The sequence below is a fragment of the Myotis myotis genome, unplaced genomic scaffold, assembly GCF_014108235.1.
Source record: "Myotis myotis isolate mMyoMyo1 unplaced genomic scaffold, mMyoMyo1.p scaffold_m19_p_18, whole genome shotgun sequence".
Lineage (NCBI taxonomy): Eukaryota > Metazoa > Chordata > Mammalia > Chiroptera > Vespertilionidae > Myotis > Myotis myotis.
Window position 1 is genome coordinate 10,971,855 of NW_023416322.1, and position 23,832 is coordinate 10,995,686.

General features: G+C 39.8%; 1 protein-coding gene across 1 annotated transcript in view; it reads left to right on the forward strand.

The window, feature by feature from the left end:
• Positions 1-23,352, forward strand: part of LOC118673254 (membrane cofactor protein-like) — a 51,231-nt gene extending 27,879 nt beyond the window's left edge. Inside the window, exons 7-11 of the mRNA XM_036343842.1 lie at positions 7,278-7,469; positions 8,332-8,434; positions 12,388-12,473; positions 16,922-17,104; positions 23,198-23,352. Coding sequence (XP_036199735.1) covers positions 7,278-7,469; positions 8,332-8,434; positions 12,388-12,473; positions 16,922-17,104; positions 23,198-23,352 — 719 coding nt within the window. The remainder of the gene's footprint in view (positions 1-7,277; positions 7,470-8,331; positions 8,435-12,387; positions 12,474-16,921; positions 17,105-23,197) is intronic.
• The last annotated feature ends 480 nt before the right edge of the window (positions 23,353-23,832 follow it).

The following is a 23,832-nucleotide window of genomic DNA, read 5'->3' on the forward strand; positions in this document are numbered from 1 at the left end:
CCAGCTCCGTGGGACTCAGCCATGGCTGCAATCACTGGCAGAGCTTCCACCCAGCGTTTCCCAACATAACGGATCTGCTCTGTGCCCTGGGCAGAGGGATGTTTTTAAAGCTCCCCAAGTGCTTCTAAGATGCAGCTAAGGTTGAAACCTCTGCATTACTGACTCTCATCCACAGTCCATTTCTACGTGGAAACTTATAAACACAGGAGGGAAAGGCTTATATTTACATAAGAAATTTGAGTTTTTATTAAATCTGTTAAAGAAATTAGAAATGCCCAAGACCAAGCCTAACCAAACAAGATTATCTGTGATTTAAAACTACAGGAAGCAATCTTTCTAAGACCAACACTGGATGGAAAGTTAGCTTGACTATAAATAAAGCATTTTATCAACATTTATTTAGCTTTAACTTGAGGATATTTTTAAAATATCTATATTGGTATAAAATATATAGGGAGAGCCCAAGCTGGTTTGGCTCAGTGGATAGAGCGTCGGCCTGTGGACTGGAGGGTCCCAGGTTCAATTCTGGTCAAGGGCACGTGCCTTGGTTGTGGGCACATCTCCAGTAGGGAGTTTGTGGGAGGCAGCCTATCGATGTTTTTCTCAATGTTTCTAACTCTATTCCTCTCCCTTCCTCTCTGTAAAAAATCAATAAAAATATATTTAAATATATATATATATATATATATATATATATATATATATATAGAGAGAGAGAGAGAGAGAGAGAGAGAGAATTCAAGGTGAGGAGTTTGAATTTGCATTGTTAAAGGAGATTCTTGGTTTAAGCAAAGTAGGCAACTCTGGTTTTCTAAAGCTGAGTAACATCTGACCAGCTAATATTGTAACTCAGAATGAACTTTCTAACATACTTTAAGAATTTGCATACTCGTACTCAAGAGAATTATTTAACCCGGTGTACTGACTTCCTGAAAGCATGCAAGTTTGAGTGAGTGTACCCACTTTTGTTCTTACCTACCTTGCTTTCACCATTTCCAGTCTCATCCATGAAAGTATGAAGCTGTGGTTCTTGAAAAATCATAGCACTGCTGCCCTCGTGTGGAAACTTAGAGCATTTGACAATCCCTCGGTAGCCTTTGAAATTGTCCTTATTCGGAGGTTTGTCATGACTTTCATTACCCGAAGACCTTTATAATGTCACGTTGAATGTGGTATTAACAAACTCTTTTCTGGTTTCCTCTTGTGAAATTAACATTATAAAAGGCTAAACTTTGTCCCTTATGAATGCCGGGGTTGTTGTCTGTAAACTGTTGTGCTTCCCTCACTCTCATTTACATACCAGAGAAAATAAGCTGAAATAAGTACAGATCACATCCAGAAAGTTACCCACCCTGATTCCTGACTTGCTTGCCCAGGAAAACCTGCAGCTGGGTAGTCACACCCATGTTAGCAGGAGGAGCCACGTGTGGTTATTTTATGTACCTTTTTTTAAAAATGAATTATTGTATGCTGCAGTGGAAAGCCTTATACTGAATATCGGAAACAAGCAACAGCTCTGCTATCCTGAGATTTCGGTTAGGGCATGTGGCTTCAATTCTGTAATCTACTGATGTTTAGATAAGCACTTATTTATGGTGTTTGAGAAAATGATGGGTCATTGAACATCTATCCCCACCTGAAAAGGCTCCTAGGAAAACACTCCTTCAAGTTGCCATTGACATGGGACTCCATTATGAGAGGCTCTTTGGATAAGGTCCCACAGAACCCTGCTTCTCACATTTTAGTGTGTAGGTGAATCACAAGGTGATCTTGATAAAATGCAGATTCTGATTCAACAAGTCTGCTGTTTGTGGTAGTTTGAATGGTGGCCTCACAGATATCGGGTTGAGGCCACGCTATCCCTGGGACCTGTGATGTTACCTGCACGGAAAAGGGCTTTCTCTGATGAGACCTGGGATGGGGGAGGTTACCTTGGATTATCCAGGTGGGGCCCTAAACGCAATCTTCTAAGAGGAAGGCAGGGGGAGATGCGACTACAGCACAAGGCAATGTGACCACTCAAGCAAAATGCTGCTGGATGGAGGATAGAGGCAGGAGCCAAAAAAACAAAGAATGCAGCTCCAGAAGCTGGAAAAGGCAAGGGAATTGATTCTCTCCCAGTCCCTACCAATACCTTGCTTTCTACCTAGTGAAACTGATTTCAGACTTATGACCTCCAGAACAAAAAGAATAAATGTATGTTGTTTTGAGACACTGGTGAATGTTTGTGTTCCTCCAACATTCCTGTGTTAAATCCTAACCTCCGCCCTAACCGGTTTGGCTCAGTGGATAGAGCGTCTGCCTGTGGACTCAAGGGTCCCAGGTTTGATTCCAGTCCAGGGCATGTACCGTGGTTGCGGGCACATCCCCAGTAGGGAGTGTGCAGGAGACAGCTGATCGATGTTTCTAACTCTCTATCCCTCTTCCTTCCTCTCTGTAAAAAAATCAATAAAATATATATATTTTTTAAAAAATCCTAACCTCTAAGGGGGATGGCATTAGGAGGTGGGGCCACAGGGAAGTTACTAAATCAGAGGGCACAGGCTTCATGAATGGGATTCGTGTCCCTATAGCAGAACCCCAAGAAAGTCCCTCTGCCATGTGAACTTACAGCTAGAAGGCCGTGTCCATGAACCACAAAGCTGGCTCTCACTAGATGTCGACACTGCCAGGGCCTCCATCTTGGGCTTCCTAGCCTCCAGAACTGTGAGGAAGGCATTTCTGTTATTTACCAGTTACCCAGGCTGTAGTGTTTTTTCTAGAGGCCCGAAGACACTGCGACGCCCAATCTGCTGTGATTTGTTACCGCAGCCACAGGAAATGAGCCCCCAATGCTATGGGTCCTCAGAACACGCTGTGAGGAGCAAAGCCACCTACAAGCCAAGCCACAGACAGGTGGTTGTCAACCCTGGCTACGCATTAGCATCACCTGGGATGAGTTTGAAACATACAGCAAAAAGCAATGCCCAGGTCCCACTGTTGGAAGAGTGAAGGCAGAACCTGTAAGGGTGGCGGCTAAGCATCACTCTCTACAGGCTCCTTGGGTGAAACTGATCAGAAGGTAGGGAGGAGCTGTCTCATGAGAATAAACCCAAAATACAACTTTTCTTGTGTTCAAAGAAAACTCCTAAGCTCCCCAATAGTAGATGGACACACTAGTCCCCCCCCCCCCCCCCCCCCGCAACACACACACACACAGGGAATACTATGCCAGCTTCTCAGTGAGGCCTGGGCCAACACCTCACGTGAAAAATTAGCAGGCTGTGTTCAGATTTGTGTCTCGGGCTTATGAAGAACGCCTCAGCCTTTCTTTCCACAGGTGGGAGCTATTGCCAGTACAGCCTGCACGAGGCCGGGTGGGTTAGATCTGGACCAGGCTTTGCTCAGTTCCCTCCAGGGCGAAAGCACAGCCAGGGGCGGAGGCCCCGCCCTGCAGATTGCCATTGGCCCCGCCCCACTCGGCTGTAAAAGCCCAGACCACGCCCACAATCCATAATGCACGTGACACCTTTTGAGTCTGGGGATTGTTGCGTCTGGTAGCCGCCCTCAAAAAGGCAAATTACTCCCTGGTCCTCGGGTTTCCCTCTGATGTGGGGAACATGAGGGCCTCTTACAAGCCGCGCAGGGCATCCTCCCGCCGCCTGGAGAGTCCCTTTTCTTGGGGCTTCTTTGGGATCCTAGTGCTGGCCCTAGAGCTCCTGCTACCCACATGCTCAGGTAGGGAAGGGAAAGGGTGTCAGCTCTGGAGGGAAACTAGAGCGGGTAGGGGAGCTGGTCTACAGGAGCGGAGGGCAAAGGGAACTTTGCTTGGTGTGTGGGGGAGGAGGCTCAGGGCTTGTGGACCAGGTGATGCGGGGTTACGGTAGAACCATTAGCCACATTCCTCCGGGTTGTGCTCTGGCGGATTCAGGAGGGTGGGACCTTCAGGGTCGGTTGTTTGGTGGTACGCAGTGAATCTTGGGGAGCCCTGGGCGAAGTCAGTGTTTGCCCCTAGCGAAAGCTTGCAGCTATTTGATGACTGAGCTGATCAAGAACATATATGCATAACCCATGGACACAGACAGTAGTGTGGGGAAGGCCTGGAGTGGGTCGGGGGCTGCGTGGATGGGGGAAAAGGGGTATGTGTAATACTGTCAACAATTAAAAAAACAAAAACAAAACAAGATGGGAAGCCCTGCCCAGGTGCTGAAGTGTGTGGGGTGTTGCTTGGGCCAGTGCTGGGCCCGTGGGGAGGCTTTGCCCTGTGTCCCCTGGGCTTAGTGAAGCCTTGGTGAGTGGGGTGCTGCGCCCCACTGGGTTGGGCTGGGGGAGCCCAGGCCGGGTGTTACCAGGCATATGCTTTACAGAAGGGTCCAGGCCAGAGGTGCAGGGTGTGGGGCAAGGAAGCTCACTGCTTGCTTTGTATGGGGTTTGGGGAGCGCGTGTTACCCAGAGAGCCCTTAAGTGAGAGCGAGCTCCAGGGCCTGGGGTTTAGAAGGATTGGGAAGGACACGCAGTGCTTTCTGTACAAAAAGGGAACAGGCTGCTTGTTGCCCCCAATCATATAGGTATTGCTCTCCAGGCTGTTGCGTTTTTGGGTTTTTTTTACCATTGAATCACCTTCCTATTCCCATCCAGTATGGATAATGACCTATGCTACTCCCGAATGTCTTTTGGTCAGTGTTTTTTCTCTTTTTTCATTAGGTTGGGTCCCATCTAAGGGGAGATTAGAAGCAACCTGAAAAGTACTGGTAGCCAAACCTAGTGAAAAATGAGAGTTATTAGAAATGAACAGTAAATTATACCAATAGGTTTTTCTCCTATAGCTGATAAATTAAAGCTGAAGGCCATCCACCAAGTTTGGTTCCTGTTTCATTGAATACAATCAATACTGTATACATATATATGCATATTGCAAAACATACCATCGAAGGGCAACGAATGAATACTTTGGTGTATTTCCAACCAACTTTATATGCCTGTGTTTCTATTCCCAAGTGATTTTTAGGATCCTATTACATATACAGTTTGTATGCTGCATTCTCTCCTTAGGAGAATTCATTCAATAAAATTGATTTGCCTTGTATGAGCCAGGCCCTGTGCTGGTTCTGGGGACACACTGGTGACCAATAACAAACCATTCCTATTTTCATGATCCTTATCTGACACTTTGCCTGTTTGCACACGCACACACATGAACATAAACAGCGACTGTGTTTTGCTCACTGTTAGATCCCCAGTGCCAGGCGCACAGTAGGCAATCAATAAAGATTTGCTGAAATGTACTGGGACTGGCGGACAGTAACCAGACCACAACGCTAGTGTTATTACCCCAGTCAGGTGCCCTGGAGGAAGGAACATGCTTCTCTGAGAGCATTTAACAAAGAAGGGTTGGGAGGGAAGGCTTTTCTGCTCAGAGGATTTGGGGCTTCTGTGCTTGCTGTCCCCAGGCTCCTCCTTTCTCTTGCATAATTGGCCCCTTGTCCTTCAAACGTGGTTGATGTTACACCATTAGGGACCTTCTCTGAGAAAACTATTTCAGGGAGACGCACACACTCCAGCTCAAATTCCCCTAACCTTTTGTCCCTCTTTCCAATCTGTATGTTCTCTCCTAGCTCTACTAGAGTGCAGAGATCCTTTCTGTCTCGTTCCACTGGTGTTTGCAAACGCTCCATGTCTTTGCCGTGGTACCACCACTCTTCCATAACTAGTGATTTCCCGAAAAATGAAATATAACATTCAGTAGGAGCTAACAGGCCAGTAAACATTCAAATCCAACAGAAAAACAAAAACCACCTTGAGGAAAATGAAAATAAAAAATAGAACTAAAACCTTACAAAAGGTATGGGATACCACAAAAGCAGTTATAAGATGAAAGGTTATAGCTATACCGGCCTTCATCAGGAAAACAGCAAAAACTATGACTTCACTCATGTGGGATATAAAACAAAAAGCAACAAATGAAAAAAAAGCAAACAACACAACTCACAGTTACAGAGAACAGAATGGTGGTTACCAGGAGAGAAGTGGTGAGGAGGTTGAAGGGATGTGAGGGAAAGAGACTAAACTTCACAGTTAGAGGCTCCGGATGGCCTTTTACAACTTTGCACACCTGAAATTTACATAATGTTATTAACCAATATTACCCCATAAATTTAATTTAAAAAGTCACATAATTTTTGTGATAGAAATACAAATATATATTCTTAAAGTTTAACATCAATCTGACATAAGATCAATCCAGAGAATAAGAAAAGAGGTTTCTCAGGGATCAGCCTAGACCTAGCTCCTTTCTTAGATCCTTAATCTTATAGGAGGGACCTCTGCATGCTTTTAGCTCTTCAGGACTTTACTTGATGTGCCTCCATCACATTATCTTACATACTAATTCTATCAGCTTAGTTTTTTTGTCAAGCCCACAGACAATTTAAAGGAAGAGAAATGGCTGAAGTCAAAAAGGTACTATTCTAGGAAGAAAAAAAAACTACCAAAAATCCAGAAATAAAAAATTCTAATGGCATAGCAATATTATAATACAGTTTAAACAGCAACCTCAGAGAACTTTTGAGGCCAAGCATGATCCATTGATTAGAATTCCAGTGAAGGAAGAATAAATTATACTTAAAATAATGTCAGAGTTATAAATTTTGACATTTAATTGACCTTTATTTACTCAGTTCACTGATATGAAACATATGACATGAGATCATATATTTTAAAATAGTTTAGTCCATATTTATTTTGACCTATGAAATCCACGATGCTTATTTAAGAGTCAGCACTTACAATAGCATGTCTTAAGCACGCAGGGGGCACAGAGTGTAGTAGGAAAAGAAGGCATATGGTCTCTGACCTCTAGGAACGTGCCTCCTGAGAGGAGACTGAACCTCAAGTGACAAGTCATCATCAGTTTGGGTTTCAAACTGTGGAAGAGTGCTCTGAACGAGGGCTATATACTATAGAAGTCCTCTTAGGGGGGAGTTGAGTGTGAAATGAACTCAGGAAAAAATGGGAAGGATGCATATCTATAAATATATTTTAAACCAAAAATATTGCTGCTGTTTCTTCAATTTGCTATTGAAAGAATAGTCAGGTTATTCTCAAAGAAACCAAACACTAATAAGATGTTATTTAAAGCAAGCACAGCTCATCACCTGGTAAAAACCTGGCACAATCACTTAAAATCTGCCCAAGGACCTTCCATTTATTCCATACAACCTGCCTGCTGCTAGGCCATAACCCGTGGCTGTTGGAAAAGAAAATACTTGACTTTCATCTTCTTATTCTCTCATGCCCAGATGCCTGTGATGACCCACCAAGATACCAATCTATGAAAATCAAGGGTAATCCTAAACCCTCTTATAATGCTGGGGACACAATAGAATATGAGTGTCGCCTAGGATACAAGCGTATTATTCCTGTTCTTCCCATGTCTACTGTTTGTCAGCCCAGTAACACATGGGTACCTCCTCTCCAGGAGGCTTGTACAAGTAAGTACACAACATTTTTATTTTTATTGCTCTAAAGATTTTCACACATTATAGACTGCATATTCCACTATTAACATGATGGCTTTCTCATGTGGATGTAGATTTTATGTAGCAATATACTTTTTTTAGGCATTGAAAATCTCCAGGAAATTTTCAATTTGGCCATTAATTCTCTGGGTAAATGTGAATCTTAAGTTTGGCCATCAGTGGCAACATGGATGGACCTCACGAATATTATGCTAAGGGAAATAAGTCAGTCAGAAAAAGCTAAGAACCATATGATTTCACTCATATGTGAGTTATAAAACTGAAACTCCTAGACACAGACCACAGTTTGGTGGTTATCAGAGGGAAGAGTTGGAGTGTTATGGGGATGAAGGGTAAAGGAGACCAAATATATGTGATGGGAGATGATTTGACTTTGGGTGCTGGGCACATGGTGCAATATGCAGATCATCCTATATAATAAAAGGCTAATATGCAAATTGTCCCTACGGGTGGGAATTCGACCAACCAGGAGTTATATGTGTGCTGACCACCAGGGAAAAGCGCGGAACATGCAGGCGTTGGTGACAGGACAGGCGGCCGGGGGAAGGGAGACCCACCTGCCCCCTGCCAGCAGCTGCTAGGGACCCTACCCATGCATGATTTTCATGCACTGGGCCTCTAGTGTAACATAAAAGTGTACACTTGAAAGCTATGTAAGCTTATTAACTAATGTCACCCCAATAAATAAAATGTAATAAAAATAAATAAGACAAAATATTTCCATTGATTTAATAGCACAATGTAGAATTTTTATTTTGATTCAAATCTGTTTTGACATTGGTATAAAACAACGAATTTGAAATTTTCCTTTTAGAAAAGGCATGTCAAAACCTAGGAGACCTCGTAAATGGCGACGTAGTCTACGCTAATGGAAGTATGGAGTTTGGCTCACAAGCTCACTTTAAATGTAATGCTGGGTAAGTAAACTGCTCCTTGGAGGAAGAAGGTAAATGTGGAAGAAGGTTGCTGGTTCCATTTTTGGTTTGGTTCTCTTCTCAAGCATTTCCATGATGTTGATCTCATCTTGCTTTCTGTGGAACAAGTTGTACTTAATAGCCAATCAACCCTTGGGCTTTTTATGGAGACTGAAAAGATGTGCAATAAATAGAAAGAAATTTAAATTGAAGGAAAACAAAATTGTGTCATACTATAAGTAATAATAAGCCTATCATAGTCATTAAAAATGCAGTAATCGTGATGACATGATCCTAAATTAAACTATATAGTAGGCTGGAGGGTGAAAAGAGAGACAGGGAGTTAATCAGTTAACAGAAGAAATGGCAGGGGAGAGAAACCAAGATGGCGGCATAGGTAAACACTGGAAATTGCTGCCTCGCACAACCACTTCAAAACTGCAACTAAAAGACAAAATGGACATCATCCAGAACCACAGGAAGGCTGGCTGAGTGGAAATTCTACAATTAGAAGGAAAGAGAAAAGCACACTGAGACTCAGAGGAGGTGCGGAAGTAAAGTGCAGAGGTACTGAGGCACATGTGGAAAGGGCTGGCAACTGAGGGCACAGTTGTCTTTTTCAATAGAGAGGGAGTCTCAAGCTCCCGACTGCTCTGAACTCCAGTTCCTCTGGGGACACAGACTCATACAGGGAGAAACTGGACTGTCTGGCATCAGGTGAAACTCAAGGGCGGCTTTCTCTCAGAGGTGCTTGCAGAGATTACCGGGACACTTGAGACGCGTGGCCTCTTAGGGTAGGACTGAGGAGCAGCCATAGCTGCTTGCTACGTCCTGTTGATTCCCTGAGACCCCGCTTCACCCAAGCTGTGCACAGAGGCTTTTGCATATGAAAGGCCTGGCCCTTTACAATCTGAAAATTACCTAACAAACTGCAGCTGGGTCAGAGAGACCAGAACACCCAAAAGAAGGCCCAAGGCCCCACAGCAGCTTGCATTGCTTCACAGCTGGACCTCATCTGGGCACCTCCAAACCCCAAACAAAGAAGAGGAATCTGCAGATCTCTCCATAGCTCCTGCAGGGTTGCCTCAGGAAGAGGCTAAATTAGCACCTCCTTAGAGATCCAAGAGCCAGTGTACCCAGAGGTCAGAGTGGGACCATCCAGATTACAACTCCTCAGATCCATAAGGGACACACTCAGGGGCAGACTCAGTGAGCACCAAAGCTCCACTGAAGCAAGTCTTGCCCCAGAAGGGTGTCTCCAGCACAGAAGTTCTCCCACTACAGACACAGCTGATTCTCACAGCCAATTGGCCTGGAGGTCAATTCCCCCCAGTGATACCTACAACAATCAAGGCTTAACTACAACAAGACTGTGCACAAAGCCCACAAAGGGGTGCACCAAGAGTGTCCACCTCAGGTAATTGGGGAGGCTGAGCCACTGTGCCCTATAAGACACCTAGCACAGAAAACCACTCTATCAACACAGGGAAGCAGCCAAAATGTGGAGACAAAGAAACAGGTTACAAATGACAGAAATGGAGGAAAGCAAACTACACAATATAGAGTTAAAAACCACACTTTTAAGGTTTTTCAAGAATTCTCTAGAAACTGCTGATAAATTTAGTGAGACCCTCAAGAAATCTAGTGAGACCCTCGAGGTTATGAAAAAGGACCAACTAGAAATTAAGCATACACTGACTGAAATAAAGGATATTATGCAGAGTTCCAACAGCAGACAAGAGGATCGCAAGAATCAAGTCAAAGATTTTAAATATGAAGAAGCAAAAATCACCCAACCGGAAAAACAAAAAGAAAAAAGAATCCAAAAATATGAAGATAGTGTAAGGAGCCTCTGGGACAACTTCAAGCGTACCAACATCGGAATTATAGGGGTACCAGAAGAAGAGAGAGCAAGATATTGAAAACCTATTTGAAGAAATAATGACAGAAAACTTCCCCTACCTGGTGAAAGAAATAGACTTATAAGTCCAGGAAGCGCAGAGAACCCCAAACAAAAGGAATCCAAAGAGGACCACACTGAGACACATCATAATTAAAATGCCAAGAGCAAAAGACAAAGAGAGAATCTTAAAGGCAGCAAGAGAAAAACAGTCAGTTACCTACAAGGGAGTACCCAGGTACTGTCAGCTGATTTCTCAACAGAAACTATGCAGGCCAGAAGGGAGTGGCTAGAAATATTCAAAGTGATGAATAGCAAGAACCTACAACCAAGATTACTTTACCCAGCAAAGCTATTATTCAGAATTGAAGGTCAGATTAAGAGCTTCACATATAAGAAAAAACTAAAGGAGTCCATCACCACCAAACCAGTATTATATGAAATGCTGAAAGGTATCATTTAAGGAGAGGAAGAAGAAGAAAAAGGTAAAGATAAAAATTATGAACAACAAATACACATCTATCAACAAGTGAATCTAAAAATCAAGTGAATAAATAAGCTGATGAACAGAATAAACTGGTGAATAATAGAATCAGGGGCATAGAAAGGGAGTGGACTGACAGTTCTCAGGGGGAAAGGGGTGTGGGGGGGGTGGGGAGAGACTGGACAAAAATCGTACACCTATGGATGAGGACAGTGGGCAGGGGGGTAAGGTCAGAACGTGGGTTGGGAACCAGGTGAAGGGGAGCTATGGGGGGGGGGGGGGGAAGAGGAACTGTAATAATCTGAACAATAAAGATTTAATTTTTTAAAAAAAAAGAAGAAGAAAAAGAAATGGCAGGAACTAATGAAATGTGTGTTCAAACTTTGAATGAACATCCAGAGGTACTTCAGATTCGTGTTAATGTAAGAGCTAGTAGTGTAGCTGTTCTTCAATTAGGGCCAGCTAACCACCAGATTTCACTGCATCCTGCTTCCACAGGAACGTTTCAGACTGTCCAGCAAACTGGCCAAAAGCAGCAAACACTTCTTCCTCCCATCTATGCACCTACCCCAGAACTAGCACCACTTACCCTTCTTCCTACCCCTTATCTATAGCCAATGTGAATTCCTTCAAAATAACTTATATCTTTCTACTCAAAGCTGTAAAAGAACCCCCTTAAACCAGGATGGCGGAAATGCTTGCCTTCATCTCCCTGCTGCTGGTGGTTTAGACTGCATGCCCCGGACCTGGTTCTTTTTACATGGCTAGTCAGTAAACCTGTTCCTTCAGGAAAACTTCAGTCTGCGAAGGTTTTGTTTCACATCTTTATGCCATTGTGGTCAGAGAAGAGACATTGTATGATATCTAATCTTTTTAAAACCTATTGATTAGTTAATATTAAATTGTGGCTCATCATATGGTCTATCCTGGAAGATGTCCCATGTGCACTTAGGAGAATGTGTATTTTGTTCTGTGGTGCTCTGTCTGTGAGATCTAGTTAATTGTGTTCTGGAAGTCCTTTATTTTCAGTCTAGTTGTTGTGAGTAGGATATTGAAGTCTCCAACTATTACTGAAGAAATGCCTGTTGCATAGAAATGTGTATTTCTCGCTACAGTTGTCAGGCAAGACAGGTTTATTTAGACACTTTGCTCTAGGCCAGTGGTTCTCAACCTGTGGGCCGTGACCCCTTTGGCGGTCGAATGACCCTTTCACAGGGGTCGCCTAAGACCATCCTGCATATCAGATTTTACATTACGATTCATAACAGTAGCAACATTACAGTTATGAAGTAGCAACAAAAATAATTTTATGGTTGGGTCACAACATGAGGAACTGTATTTAAAGGGCCAGAAGGTTGAGATCCACTGCTCTAGGCTAATGTGTGTTCATATGAAGAATCTCTCCATTTCATTAAATTTTAGATTTAGTTAATTCATTCAATACCTGTCACTTCAGAAACTTCTCCCTGAAGCTACTGTAGTGCAGAAAAAAAATCATATAAAAACTTCTTCGTTATTATGTGTTCCTGTTAAATGATAAAGAAAACAATTATCATATCTTTTCTCATTTAGTTATTACTTACTTGGACCAAAAATTGTATATTGTGAACTCTCTGGAAATAATGTGGAATGGAGTGATAATCTACCACGTTGTGAAAGTAAGTACATTCTCTGTTTAGAATTTACAGCAGCAGTTCTCAAACTTTATGGCCTGGGGACCCCATCATGCTTTACAATTAAGACCCCACAGGGATTTTATGCAAGTGGGTTAGTGCTATTGATCTTCTTTATACTGAGATTAAAGCAGAGAAGTTTTTAAGTAATTATTTAATTCATTTTTAAGAACAATAATCTCAATACATGTTAATAAATGCAGCATATTTTTGTCCTAAGATGAAACATTTCCAAAAACAGTGGGAAGGGTGTCATTGCTTTACGTTTTTCTAATCTCTTCAGTATCTGGCTTAAAGGAAGAGCTCCACATTCATTCTGCAGCTTATCAGACAGTCTCAGGCCATTGGAAAATGTCACTGTGCACTCTAAGGATGACAGTGAGAAAAGACAAAATCGTGGCATACTTAAGAAAATGGGTTTTATTCTAAAATTTCATTTCTCTATTGATGGCTGGTATTGGGATAATAACATTTTTTAATAGAAACTTTTTTTCAAATGGATATTGAATTTGCAAATAGATGTAGAAATCATATGTTAATGAACTTATTGAAAGCATAATGCTGTCTTAATCTTTTACTTTTAATTGTGTTTTTCTGTCCTCTTTTTCCCTTTTTAAGAGATTTTGTGTAAACCACCTCCAAAAATTCCAAATGGAGAATTCACCAATAGCCACAAGGTTACATTTGAATATAATGAAATAGTAACTTACCGATGTAAGCCTTCTGGTGGACCAGATGAATATTCCCTTGTTGGAGAGAGCAGGCTTATTTGTATTGGGCACGACAAATGGAGTAGTAACCCTCCTGAGTGTAAAGGTAATAATATTTTCATTTCTTTCCCTCTCAATTATAAATGTTGTGGAAACTTTTACCAACTTTTAAATACCTTGGCCAACAAGTAAAAACAAAACAAAAACAGCCATATGTGCTTTAAATTTGTTTCTAAACTAATTTTATGTATCAAATAGAATAAAAAACAATTCTACTTGTAGAGTTTCCCACTCTTCACCCCCATGTTCTTGGCATTCCTGTTTATACATTATTAATAGCTATGTATATGCATGAGTTAAATTTTTTGGCTTAAAAGCATCAAAAAACACACTAGTTTCAAGAAAGTTTTTTAAAATTTTGTTTTATTGCTTAAAGTATTAAAAAGAATAGTACATAGGTCTCCATTTTTTTCCCCCTTTGACCTTCACCGAAAAAAAAAAGTTTTTATATAATACAAGAAGTATGACAGTTCTGGCTCAACTAAATGGTAGAATAAATTGTAAAAGACTAACCCTGTCACCGATAAGATTGATAAAGTCCTGGCAAAACATGCAGGCATATCTTTTTTAATTGTGCTTTGCTTTATTGCACTTCACACACACACACACACACACACACATATTTACAAGTTGAATACTGGAACCAGCAAAACAACTGTAACCTGCTTTACTTCCATACTCACCTATTGCTGTAGTCTGAAACAAACCTGAAATATATCAGAGGTTTACCTATACTTAAAAAACAAGACCTAAGACATTTGAGCATGACCAAAAGCAGGACACACTGGGAGGTATTTGACACTTGAACAAAATTAACCACTGAAAAACAGTAAAATATGTCTTCTTTTCACATGCATATGCAACATTTCTTAGTACCATATTCTAGGCAATATGTTTAAAAGTTTATTTTATTTCAAAAATTGAAATTATTTACAGTACAGTATCTTTACAATGGAATGAATGTAGAAATAGAAGTAAAGATATCTGTAAAATCCCTAAATATTTAAAAATTATGAAGATATTTCTAACTAACCATGAATAAAAGAAGGAGTCACAAGGGAAATTAAAATGTATTTTGAATTGAATGAAAATGAAAATACAATATATTGAAATATCAAAGTTTGTGGAATATAGCAAAAGCATTGCTTAGAAGGATATTCATAGCAAATACATATATTGGAACAAGAGAAAAGTTTCAGCTCAAGAATCTAAGGTTTCACTTTAAGGAATTAAAAAGGAAGAGCAAGTTGAATACAGAACAAGGAAACAGAAATAATAAAGATAGAAATCAATAAAATTGAAAAAATATGGAATTATTGAAACCAACACCTTGTTCTTGGGGAGGATCAATAATATGAATAAAGCTATAACCAGTCTGACAAAAAAGTAGACGACACCAATGACCAACATCAAGAATGGAAAAGAGGGCTTGACTGCTTTGGTTTAGTGGTTAGGGCATCAACCCAAGTGCTGAAGGGTCTATGGTTCAATTCCTGATCAAGGGCATATACTTTGGTTGCAGGTTTGATCTCCCACCTGGTTGGGGCACCTGCTGGAGGCAACCAATAGATGCATTATTGTCCCATCAATGTTTCTCTAGCCCTCTCTTCCCCCTCCTCCTCCCCTTTCACTCTCTCTAAAAACCAATTTAAAAAATATCCTCGGGTGAATATTTAAAAAAAAATATTTTTAAAGAGAACATCACTAAATATCCTGCAGACATTTAAACGACAATAAGCGAATAACATGTACAACTTTATGCCAAGAAATTTGACACTTAAACCTCACAAAGAGAACTGCAGGCCCCAGCCATCACTAGTTTTGTACCAACATTTAAGTATTCACAGTAGCAGCTCTGCACAAACTCTCCAAGTCAGTACAACAGGAGGGAATACTTCTCACCTCATCCAATGAAGACAGAATTACCCTGATACCAACACCAGACAAAATGTAGAAATAGGCTTACAAATTGTAGGAAAATGAAAAACAATATCCACTGTGAACATAGAACCAAAACTGTCAGCGATGGTCCAGGTCACCTCTGCCCTGAGATAGCCTCTGGCCAGACAGAGCACTCTGGTCTTGCTCGCAGGAATGAATTCAAATAAGAGACAACAAATAACAGCAAAAGCAGGGGAGAATTTACTTGCAGAGAAAGGAGTACACTCAGAACCTGAGCAGGCAACTCAGAAGGCTGACACCAAACCGAGTGCCCTGGTATTTGGGAGTTCGGGGGATTTATACCCCTAGACTGGAAGGCCCCTAGCAAGGAGCAAGTCACCTCCTCATGACTCATGAAAATATATCTTCAAACATAACACCTGAGTGAAGGTGCATCATGGGCCCTATGCATCGCTCAGATTTAATCTCAGAAGGTGTTTTCTTGTATGTACTGCCCAGCCCAGTGTTTTGTTTTGTTTTGTTGCTGATTTTCCAGTTTCTGTGAAATGCATGGCTGGATCCTGAAATCAATCTAGAGCAGTGGTTCTCAACCTTCCTAATGCCGCAACCCCTTAATGCAGTTCCTCATGTTGTGGTGACCCCCAATTTCATTGTTACAAATTGAACATAATTAAAGCATAGTGATTAATCACAAAAACAATATGTAATTATATATGTGTTTTCCGATGGTCTTAGGCGACCCCTGTGAAAGGGTCATTCGACCCCCAAGGGGGCCGCGACCCACAGGTTGAGAACCACTGATCTAGAGGGTCCTGCCCAGCACTTTACTTTGTAAGAAGTAGAACAGAATGGGAAGTACCGGAGTACATGGGTACCAAGACTAACTATGAAGTTTTAACTTTATCTCAGACCTGGGAGATTACAATATAAAATGTGGGGTTTGATCTCTGCATTCCAGTCCAAAATATTTGGAAAACGCAGCCCTGCATTCACTGGCCTTTCTATTTCTTGCACATCCCAGTTCTTGCATGTTGTTGATACCTGATAACTTTCTCTCTGCATATGTTTGCATGGCTAGCTTCTTTTCAGCTTTTTACCTTTTAGCTCAAATATTACCTTATTACAAGAGCCTTCCCTGCCTTTCTGAAAGGTCAGGGTACTAAGTCAGTGTCAACATGAAATTAAAAAAAAAAAACTTTTTTTTTTTTAATTCCTAGAGCTAAAGAGCATCAAAAGTTGCTTTTAAATTTTCCTGTATGTGGTAATCAGACCTTTCTCAAAACTTGTCAGTGAAGGAAAAACAATCATCTATACTGACAGTTTGTTCTAGGTGGGAAAAGGTTGTTAGATGTCTCTATATCTGTTCACCTGAAATTAAAATGCACAAATAGGCCTAGCTGTGTGGCTCAGTGGCTGAGCATTGACTTATAACCCGGGAAGTCATGGTTCCATTCTGGGTCTGGGTACATGCCTAGGTTTTGAGCTTGATCCCCAGTAGTGGGTGTGCAAGAGGCAGCTGATCAATGTTTCCCTCTCATGGATGTTTCTATGTCTCTCTCCCATGTTCCCTCTGTAAAAATAATTAGTTAATCAATTAAAACACTTATTTTAATACACAAATAAAGTATTTTTTATTTAATTAACATTCTGCCTTCCATTCCTTGCCTGTTTGCCCCCAGGGGAAGTTACTCATGTGCACTAGTTTTTCTTTCCCCTATTGAAACGGCTTTCCATTAATTCTGGAATTTCTTCATTTTTCAGTGGTCAAATGTACCTATCCAAATGTCCCGAATGGAAGAGTGGTGTCCGGATTTGGAAAAAAATATCTGTACAAAGCAGAGGTTAAATTCGAATGCCTTGCAGGATTTTACCTTGAAGGCAGCAGCACTATTGTCTGTGGAGCCGACAGTACTTGGAAGCCTAAGATCCCAACATGTATTAAAGGTGCAGAGGGGTCTTTTTGTCTTTTTTGTTTAGATTTTATTTCTTTGACATTAGATAGCAATGATATGGAATAATTGAAAAGAAACAGTTTTTTTAAATTAACTCCATCTCATATTCATTTCCATGACAGAGGTATGACATCAAATGTATATCACACAGGTGTCTCAATTTCTGGCATTTCTTATGTGTAAAAATGTATAGCAACCGTTTTTTCAGAGTCAATTGAAGCATGGGAATTTCTACCTAAAAAAGAATCTAAATTCTTTTTCATGTAATTCATAATTCCTATAAATTTAAAAATGCCTCTATATAATTTCAAAGTGATTAATCTCATTGTTATTTATTTATTTTTTTTAGGGGCACCACCTCGCAGTACAAAACCCACAACTTCCAGTTCCGCAGGTTTAATAACTTTCTGCTTATATTAATACCTTGCAATTTCTTTTTTACAATTCTTTAACTACCTGGTGATTTACACTCATTCACCATTTTTAGTAATGAAAGGAGGAAAAACATATTTACAGCCATTCTAGTTGGTATACTTCGTGATCCTAAAACTATCTGCCACAGTCTGCAGACATTGGAACCAGCTTGGCCATGTTATGTAAACCTTAAAAGTGTTTACTAATATATAAGATGATTGAATGCCTTCCTCACTGGTCGATAGTAGACTTAAACTGAGATGTACTCATATTTAAAGTGGTTAGCACAAGGCCTGGCATTTAGGAAGCTCTCAAAGGAAACTTATTTATGACTTGCAGCATCACTCCAATTAATGTCAGCGCGAAGGAGGGTCCGTGGCTTTTGTTCTTAATACATATGTTTTCTATGTCATCAACTTGGCCATTTTATTATTTGTAAAACGATCTGTTGACACCTTCACAAGGTGTCCTTGTGACCTAGGATGATGTTGTATTTCCCGGACTACACCCAGTTTCATTTGTTTCAGGACCTGGGAAATGTCTGCTGTCTCTAGAACAACCCTACCTCTTACTGCCTCCTAGAACTATTCTTTTTCTCTTTACTGGGCATTTTTATTTGGCAATAGAGGCAAATGTCATAGCAACGGAAAGGCAGGAGAAGTCCTTAATTATTGAAATGAAATGGAGGACTTCTTGTATGGACTGCTGGTCAACGGCTCTCCAAGACTTAGGAGATTATTTTGATATGACGGAAGAAATTGTCTTCCTGATTGTAGTGTGCTATCTCTGGCTTCTCTTTGTTTTCAGCAGAAACAAGAGACAAGAGAAACACAGTAGTCCTCACTTATCCACGGCTTCACTTTCTGTGGTTTCAGTTACCCACAACCGTGGTCTGAAAAGATTAAATGGGAATTCCAGGAATAAGTAATTCATAACTTTTAAATTACTTGCCATTCTGAATAGCATGATGAAATGTCACTCTGTCCCACTATTTCTCACCCAGGCCGAGAATCATCCCTTGGTTCAGTGTCTTCACCTCACTTTTTCTCATCATGTAGGCATTGTATCATCTCACATCATCACTAGAAGAAGGGACAATGCAGTGCAATAACATATTTTGAGAGGGAGACAACACATTCACATTTTTATTATAGGATATTGTTATAATTGTTCCATTTTATTAGTAGTTGTTGTTAGTCTCTTAACTTGCCTAATTTATAAATTAAACTTTATTATAGATATACATATAACATACATAGGGGTCAGTAGTATCCAGGTTTCCAGGCATCAGTGGGGGTCTTGTAATGTACCCCATGTAGACAAGTGGGGAACTAATGTAGTGGAAGAGCTTTAGCCTGGGCAGAGCTCACACAAGGTCCTAATTTGGCTCGACTTATTCCAATAACATCATTTCTGTGGGCTTATTTTCCTGTGAAACATGAGGGTGTTGAACTGGAGAAAATCTCAATTACTGGCTTCTAATGTGTTTGTATATTTCCTGTTGTCCTAATCATTTAAAAAGATTGTGGGGAATTATGCATGTTAACATGTTAACAATTAGAACATCTTTTTAGAATCCTCCTGTACCTGGAACCTGGTAGCTTCCTTGAGTAACTTACTTGAGTGTTACAAGGTTTTGAGGGAAAGAGATCATTTTTGGTGGACTGATACATTAAGGCTGCATGTGAATTTTATACTCATCAGCCCATCCGTGTTTGCTCACATGGTCCTAGTCAGTATATGCACTGTGGTATGCTGTGTGTGTTGATATGTTCTTTTAAAAGTCTTGGCCATAAGTATTTCAGAAAGGATTTATAAAACAGTAATACTGGTTAGTGTTTCAAAGAAGTGAAGATTGTGAGGAAATGTTTATAAAGAAGATAAACTACAGGGATCTTTTCTTAAATATCAAAAATCAAAATTCCTCATGGGACTACCATTTTATATAATTGGAGAAAAATATATAAAAAGGATCAGGAGCAACATGTAATAATGATAAGGTAGATTGAGGATAATTGTTCTAATATGAAAAAATACTAAGCAAAAAGCAAAGGGATAAGAATTCTGTGGTCTGATACTAATTGGATATAACTTTTTAAAGATACATATGTTTAGTTTGAATGTATTATTTTTATGATTTTTATTAGTTAATTTCTAGGATGTGCATTCTAAAATACAAAGCTATAGTGAGTATTCTTATGCAAAATCCATATGTACTTAGATCTATATGTATTTAGGTAACTTCCCAGAAGTAAAATTATAAAGATAGGAAAGTCTGTGTATTTTTCATCTAGAGAAATAATCTCTTTTAAAAAATCAAAAATAAAATTAAATCCTGATTTTGTATAAATAAAGCTGGTGAATGTAATCAAATTTATTTTTCCAGGTGTCAAGCCTACTGTTCCAACCACATCTACTAGTACAACTGCAAAAAAAACAGGTTCAGTAACTCTTTATTCTACTTACATTATTAAGAACTTAATAAGGTGATGAGCAAAAAATAATGTTATGTGTTAATTTGTATTTCTTTAATCCTATATAATAAAAGCCTAATATGCTAAGTGTCCGGTCATCCGGTTCTCTGTTCAACTAATCAGAGCATAATATGCTAATGATATGCTAAGTCTGCTCAACTGCTCGCTATGACATGCACTGACCACCAGGGGGGCAGACAGTTGACTGGTAGTTTAGCTTACTGCTGGGGTCCCGCTGATCAGGGCTGAGCAGGATGGGCCAGACATGCCCTGGACCCTCCCACGGTTCCTCCCCAGCTGGCCAACCTCCAGAATCCCTCCCCGGCCCCAACCGTGCACTGGTGGGGTCCCTTGACCTGGCCTGCACCCTCTTGCAATCCGGGCTGAGGGATTCCACACCCCCCACCCCCACCCCCCACCCCCCCAGTGCACGAATTTCATACACCGGGCCTCTAGTTATAAATAAAGCTGAACTTTTTTTGGCCCACATTGATTTATTCATGTTCTTTGCTCATTTTTCTTTTAGGTTTCTAAAATTTCTTTGTTGATTTGTCAGAACTCATTGTAAATTAATGCCCTTTTAACATGAAGTGACCATTTTTCTAGTTCTTTTTTCCTTTGTCTTATTTTTACTAATCAGTTTTCTTTTAAGATTTTATATGGTTAGATATAGATTACATTTTATAACTTTTAATTATATAAATAATATATAAATTTATAAAATTTCAAATATTACAAAAAAGTGTACGGAGTAAAAGATTAGTCTCCTGTTTCTCTATTTCATTTCCTAAGGTAATCATTTAATAGTTTTTTTTAATCAGTTTATGTACATTGCTATCCTTATATGCATAAATATACATACTTCAGTGTGTTTTTTTGGTTGTTGAACAGAATTGGAATCATGCTATTCATTTTTAAAAAAAAAACAAAAAAAACTCACATTATAATTTACTGTCAATTGGGGTCGTATTTGAATTTATTCCCATGCTTTTAGTGATGACTTTAATATATACCATATTTATTTAACTATTATCTTATCAGTGGTCATTTATATGTGCAGAAGTTTTACATTAGCAGGTGGTTGGGTGTATTAGTGTTTTCCTCCGTTAGGTATTGTAGGTACCTCATAGACGTAGAATCACTTCTGGATGATTTCACTTCGTAAAATGTGTTCTGGCTTATTTCACTTAGCGTAACAGTTTAGGTTTCATCTATTTTCCAGCATGTATCAGAACCTTATTCCTTTTTATGATTGAGTAATGTCCCATTGTCTGCAGTTACCACCTTTATTTTTGTATCCATTCAATTGGGTTGTTTCCAACTTTGGCTATTCTGAATATGCTTCTCTGATAATTGGCATTTGAGTAACTGTTTGAGGCCTGTTTTCAATGGGGGTGGGGGGGGCGTACACCCAGGAGTAGAGCTGCTGGGTTATGTGTTTACTTTTTGAGGAGCAGCCACACTGTCTTCCACAGCAGCTGCACCACTTCACACTCCCACCAGTGACGCACGAAGGTTCCAATTTATCCATCTCTTTACCAATACATGGTATTTTGTGTGTTTTTTTTTTATGAGTTTTATAGTTTTAGCTCTTATATTTAGTTCTTTGTTCCACTTTGTGTTCATTTTTGTATATGATGTAAGATAAGGATCCACCTTCATTCTTTTATATGTAGATATCCAGATTCCAAGAACCATTTGTTGAAAAGATTGCCCTTCCCCCATTAAACGTTCTGAGCACCCTTCCCTACAATCTTTTGACCCTATATGCACATGTTTATCTGTGGGCTCTGTATTCTATTCCATAGGTCTCTCTGTATTTATGTCTGCACCACAGACATAAAGTATTATAGCTTTTGATTATTATAGCTTTTGAGTAAGTTTTAAAATCAGAAAATGGGAGTACTCTCAACTTTTCTCTTCCATTTCAAGATTGTCTTGGCTATCCCTAGTCCCTTGAAGTTCCATATGAATTATATGTTGGAGTTTTCTATTTCCGCAAAATACTGTATTCAAGATGGTGATGGGGATTGCATTCAGTCTGTAGGTTGCTTTGTGCAGTGTTAACATCTTAACCGTATCAAGTCTTCCAGTGCGTGAACACAGGATGTCTTTTCATTTATTGATACTGTCTTTTTCTTTCAGCAGCGTTTCGTAGTTTCCAGTGTAGGAGTCTTTCACCTCTTTGGTTAAATTTCTTTTTAAGTTATTTTTTTTAATCCTCAACCAAAGATATGTTTATTGATGTTAGAGAGAGGAAGGAGAGAAGAGACAGAGAAACAGAGAGAAACATGGATCAGCTGCCTCCTGTATGTGCCCTGGCCAGGGGTCTGGAGTACAGGACAACTCTCCAACCAGCTGGGCCACCTGGTCAGGGCAGTATTTTACTCTTTTTTTGATGCTATTGTAAATAGACTTGTTTTCTTCATTTCCTGTTTGGTTTGCTCATTGTTAGTGCATACAAATGCCACTGATTTTTACTTGTTGATTTCCTACACTGCACCTTTGCCACATTTATTTTTTAGTTCCATCAGGTGAGTGTATGTGCATGTACAGTATATATGTGTGATCTTTACCAGTTTCTATTTTTAAAAAAAGACATGTCACCTAGAACAGATGTCATTTCATTCCTTCCTTCTCAATTTGGATACTTTCCTTTCTTGCCTAATTGCTCTGATTATAAGTTTTGATATTATGTTAAATAGAAATGTCAAACAGGAGCATCCTGTCTTGTTCCTGATCTTAAGGAGAAAACTTTCAGTCTTTCACCATCGAGTATGGTGTTACCTATGAGTATTTCCTAAATGGGCCCCATTTTATTGAAATTTCTCAGCATTACCGAATAGCCTCTAAATCATTTATTAAGCTCTCCTGTGTCTTTTAGTTGTAAGTAGAATCACATTGAATCCATAGGCTAATACTGAGGATACACTAATGATAAATTTGCATTCTGTACCACAGAATATTGTCACAGGAAATGTTACTGGAGAGGAAAAGGAATGCTGATGACTGAATATATATTTATAATATTTTATGACACTACTTTAAATGAAAAACATTAATATAATTTATGTAAGGAAAATAAAATGATAAGGGATTTTGAACAAAGTCAAAAAATCCAAACCTATGTATTTAGGAGTCTTCTTTGATTTACTATTTTTTACTTCTTTTTAAAATATTTTTCCTTTTTTTCCTAGTATATACCACTTCCGATGATGATACACCAATTAAAGGCAGTGATTTAGGTATTATTTTGTTATTAATAATCCTCCATTATGAGACCTTGGAGTTCTCCATAGAAATATCATATTTCAATTATCCGTGGTTTGAGAAGAAACAACCTGTCATGTGATAGTTGACATTTGTAATTTTAATAGCACAGATACCATGACAAATGGAAGCAGTAGTATGTGTAGACACATGGAGATAATACAGGCTTTTTTTATTGTTTAAAGTATTACATGTCTCCTTTTTTCCCTGGTTAAACCCCCCTTTCCCCTCCCCTCCCCACCACTCCCCCTCCCTCCCCTCCGGAGATAATACAGTTTTGTTTTGTTTTAAATATATTTTATTGATTTTTTACAGAGAGGAAGGGAGAGGGATAGAGAGTTAAAAACATCGATAAGAGAGAAGCATCGATCAGCTGCCTCCTGCACACCCCCTACTGGGGATGTGCCCGCAACCAAGGTACATGCCCTTGACTGGAATCAAACCTGGGACCCTTCAGTCCCCAGGCCGACGCTCTATCCACTGAGCCAAACCAGCCAGGGCGATAATACAGTTTTTAAGAGGTCCCTCAAATCGAATTCCTAGTAGGGGAGGGAACTTTCTC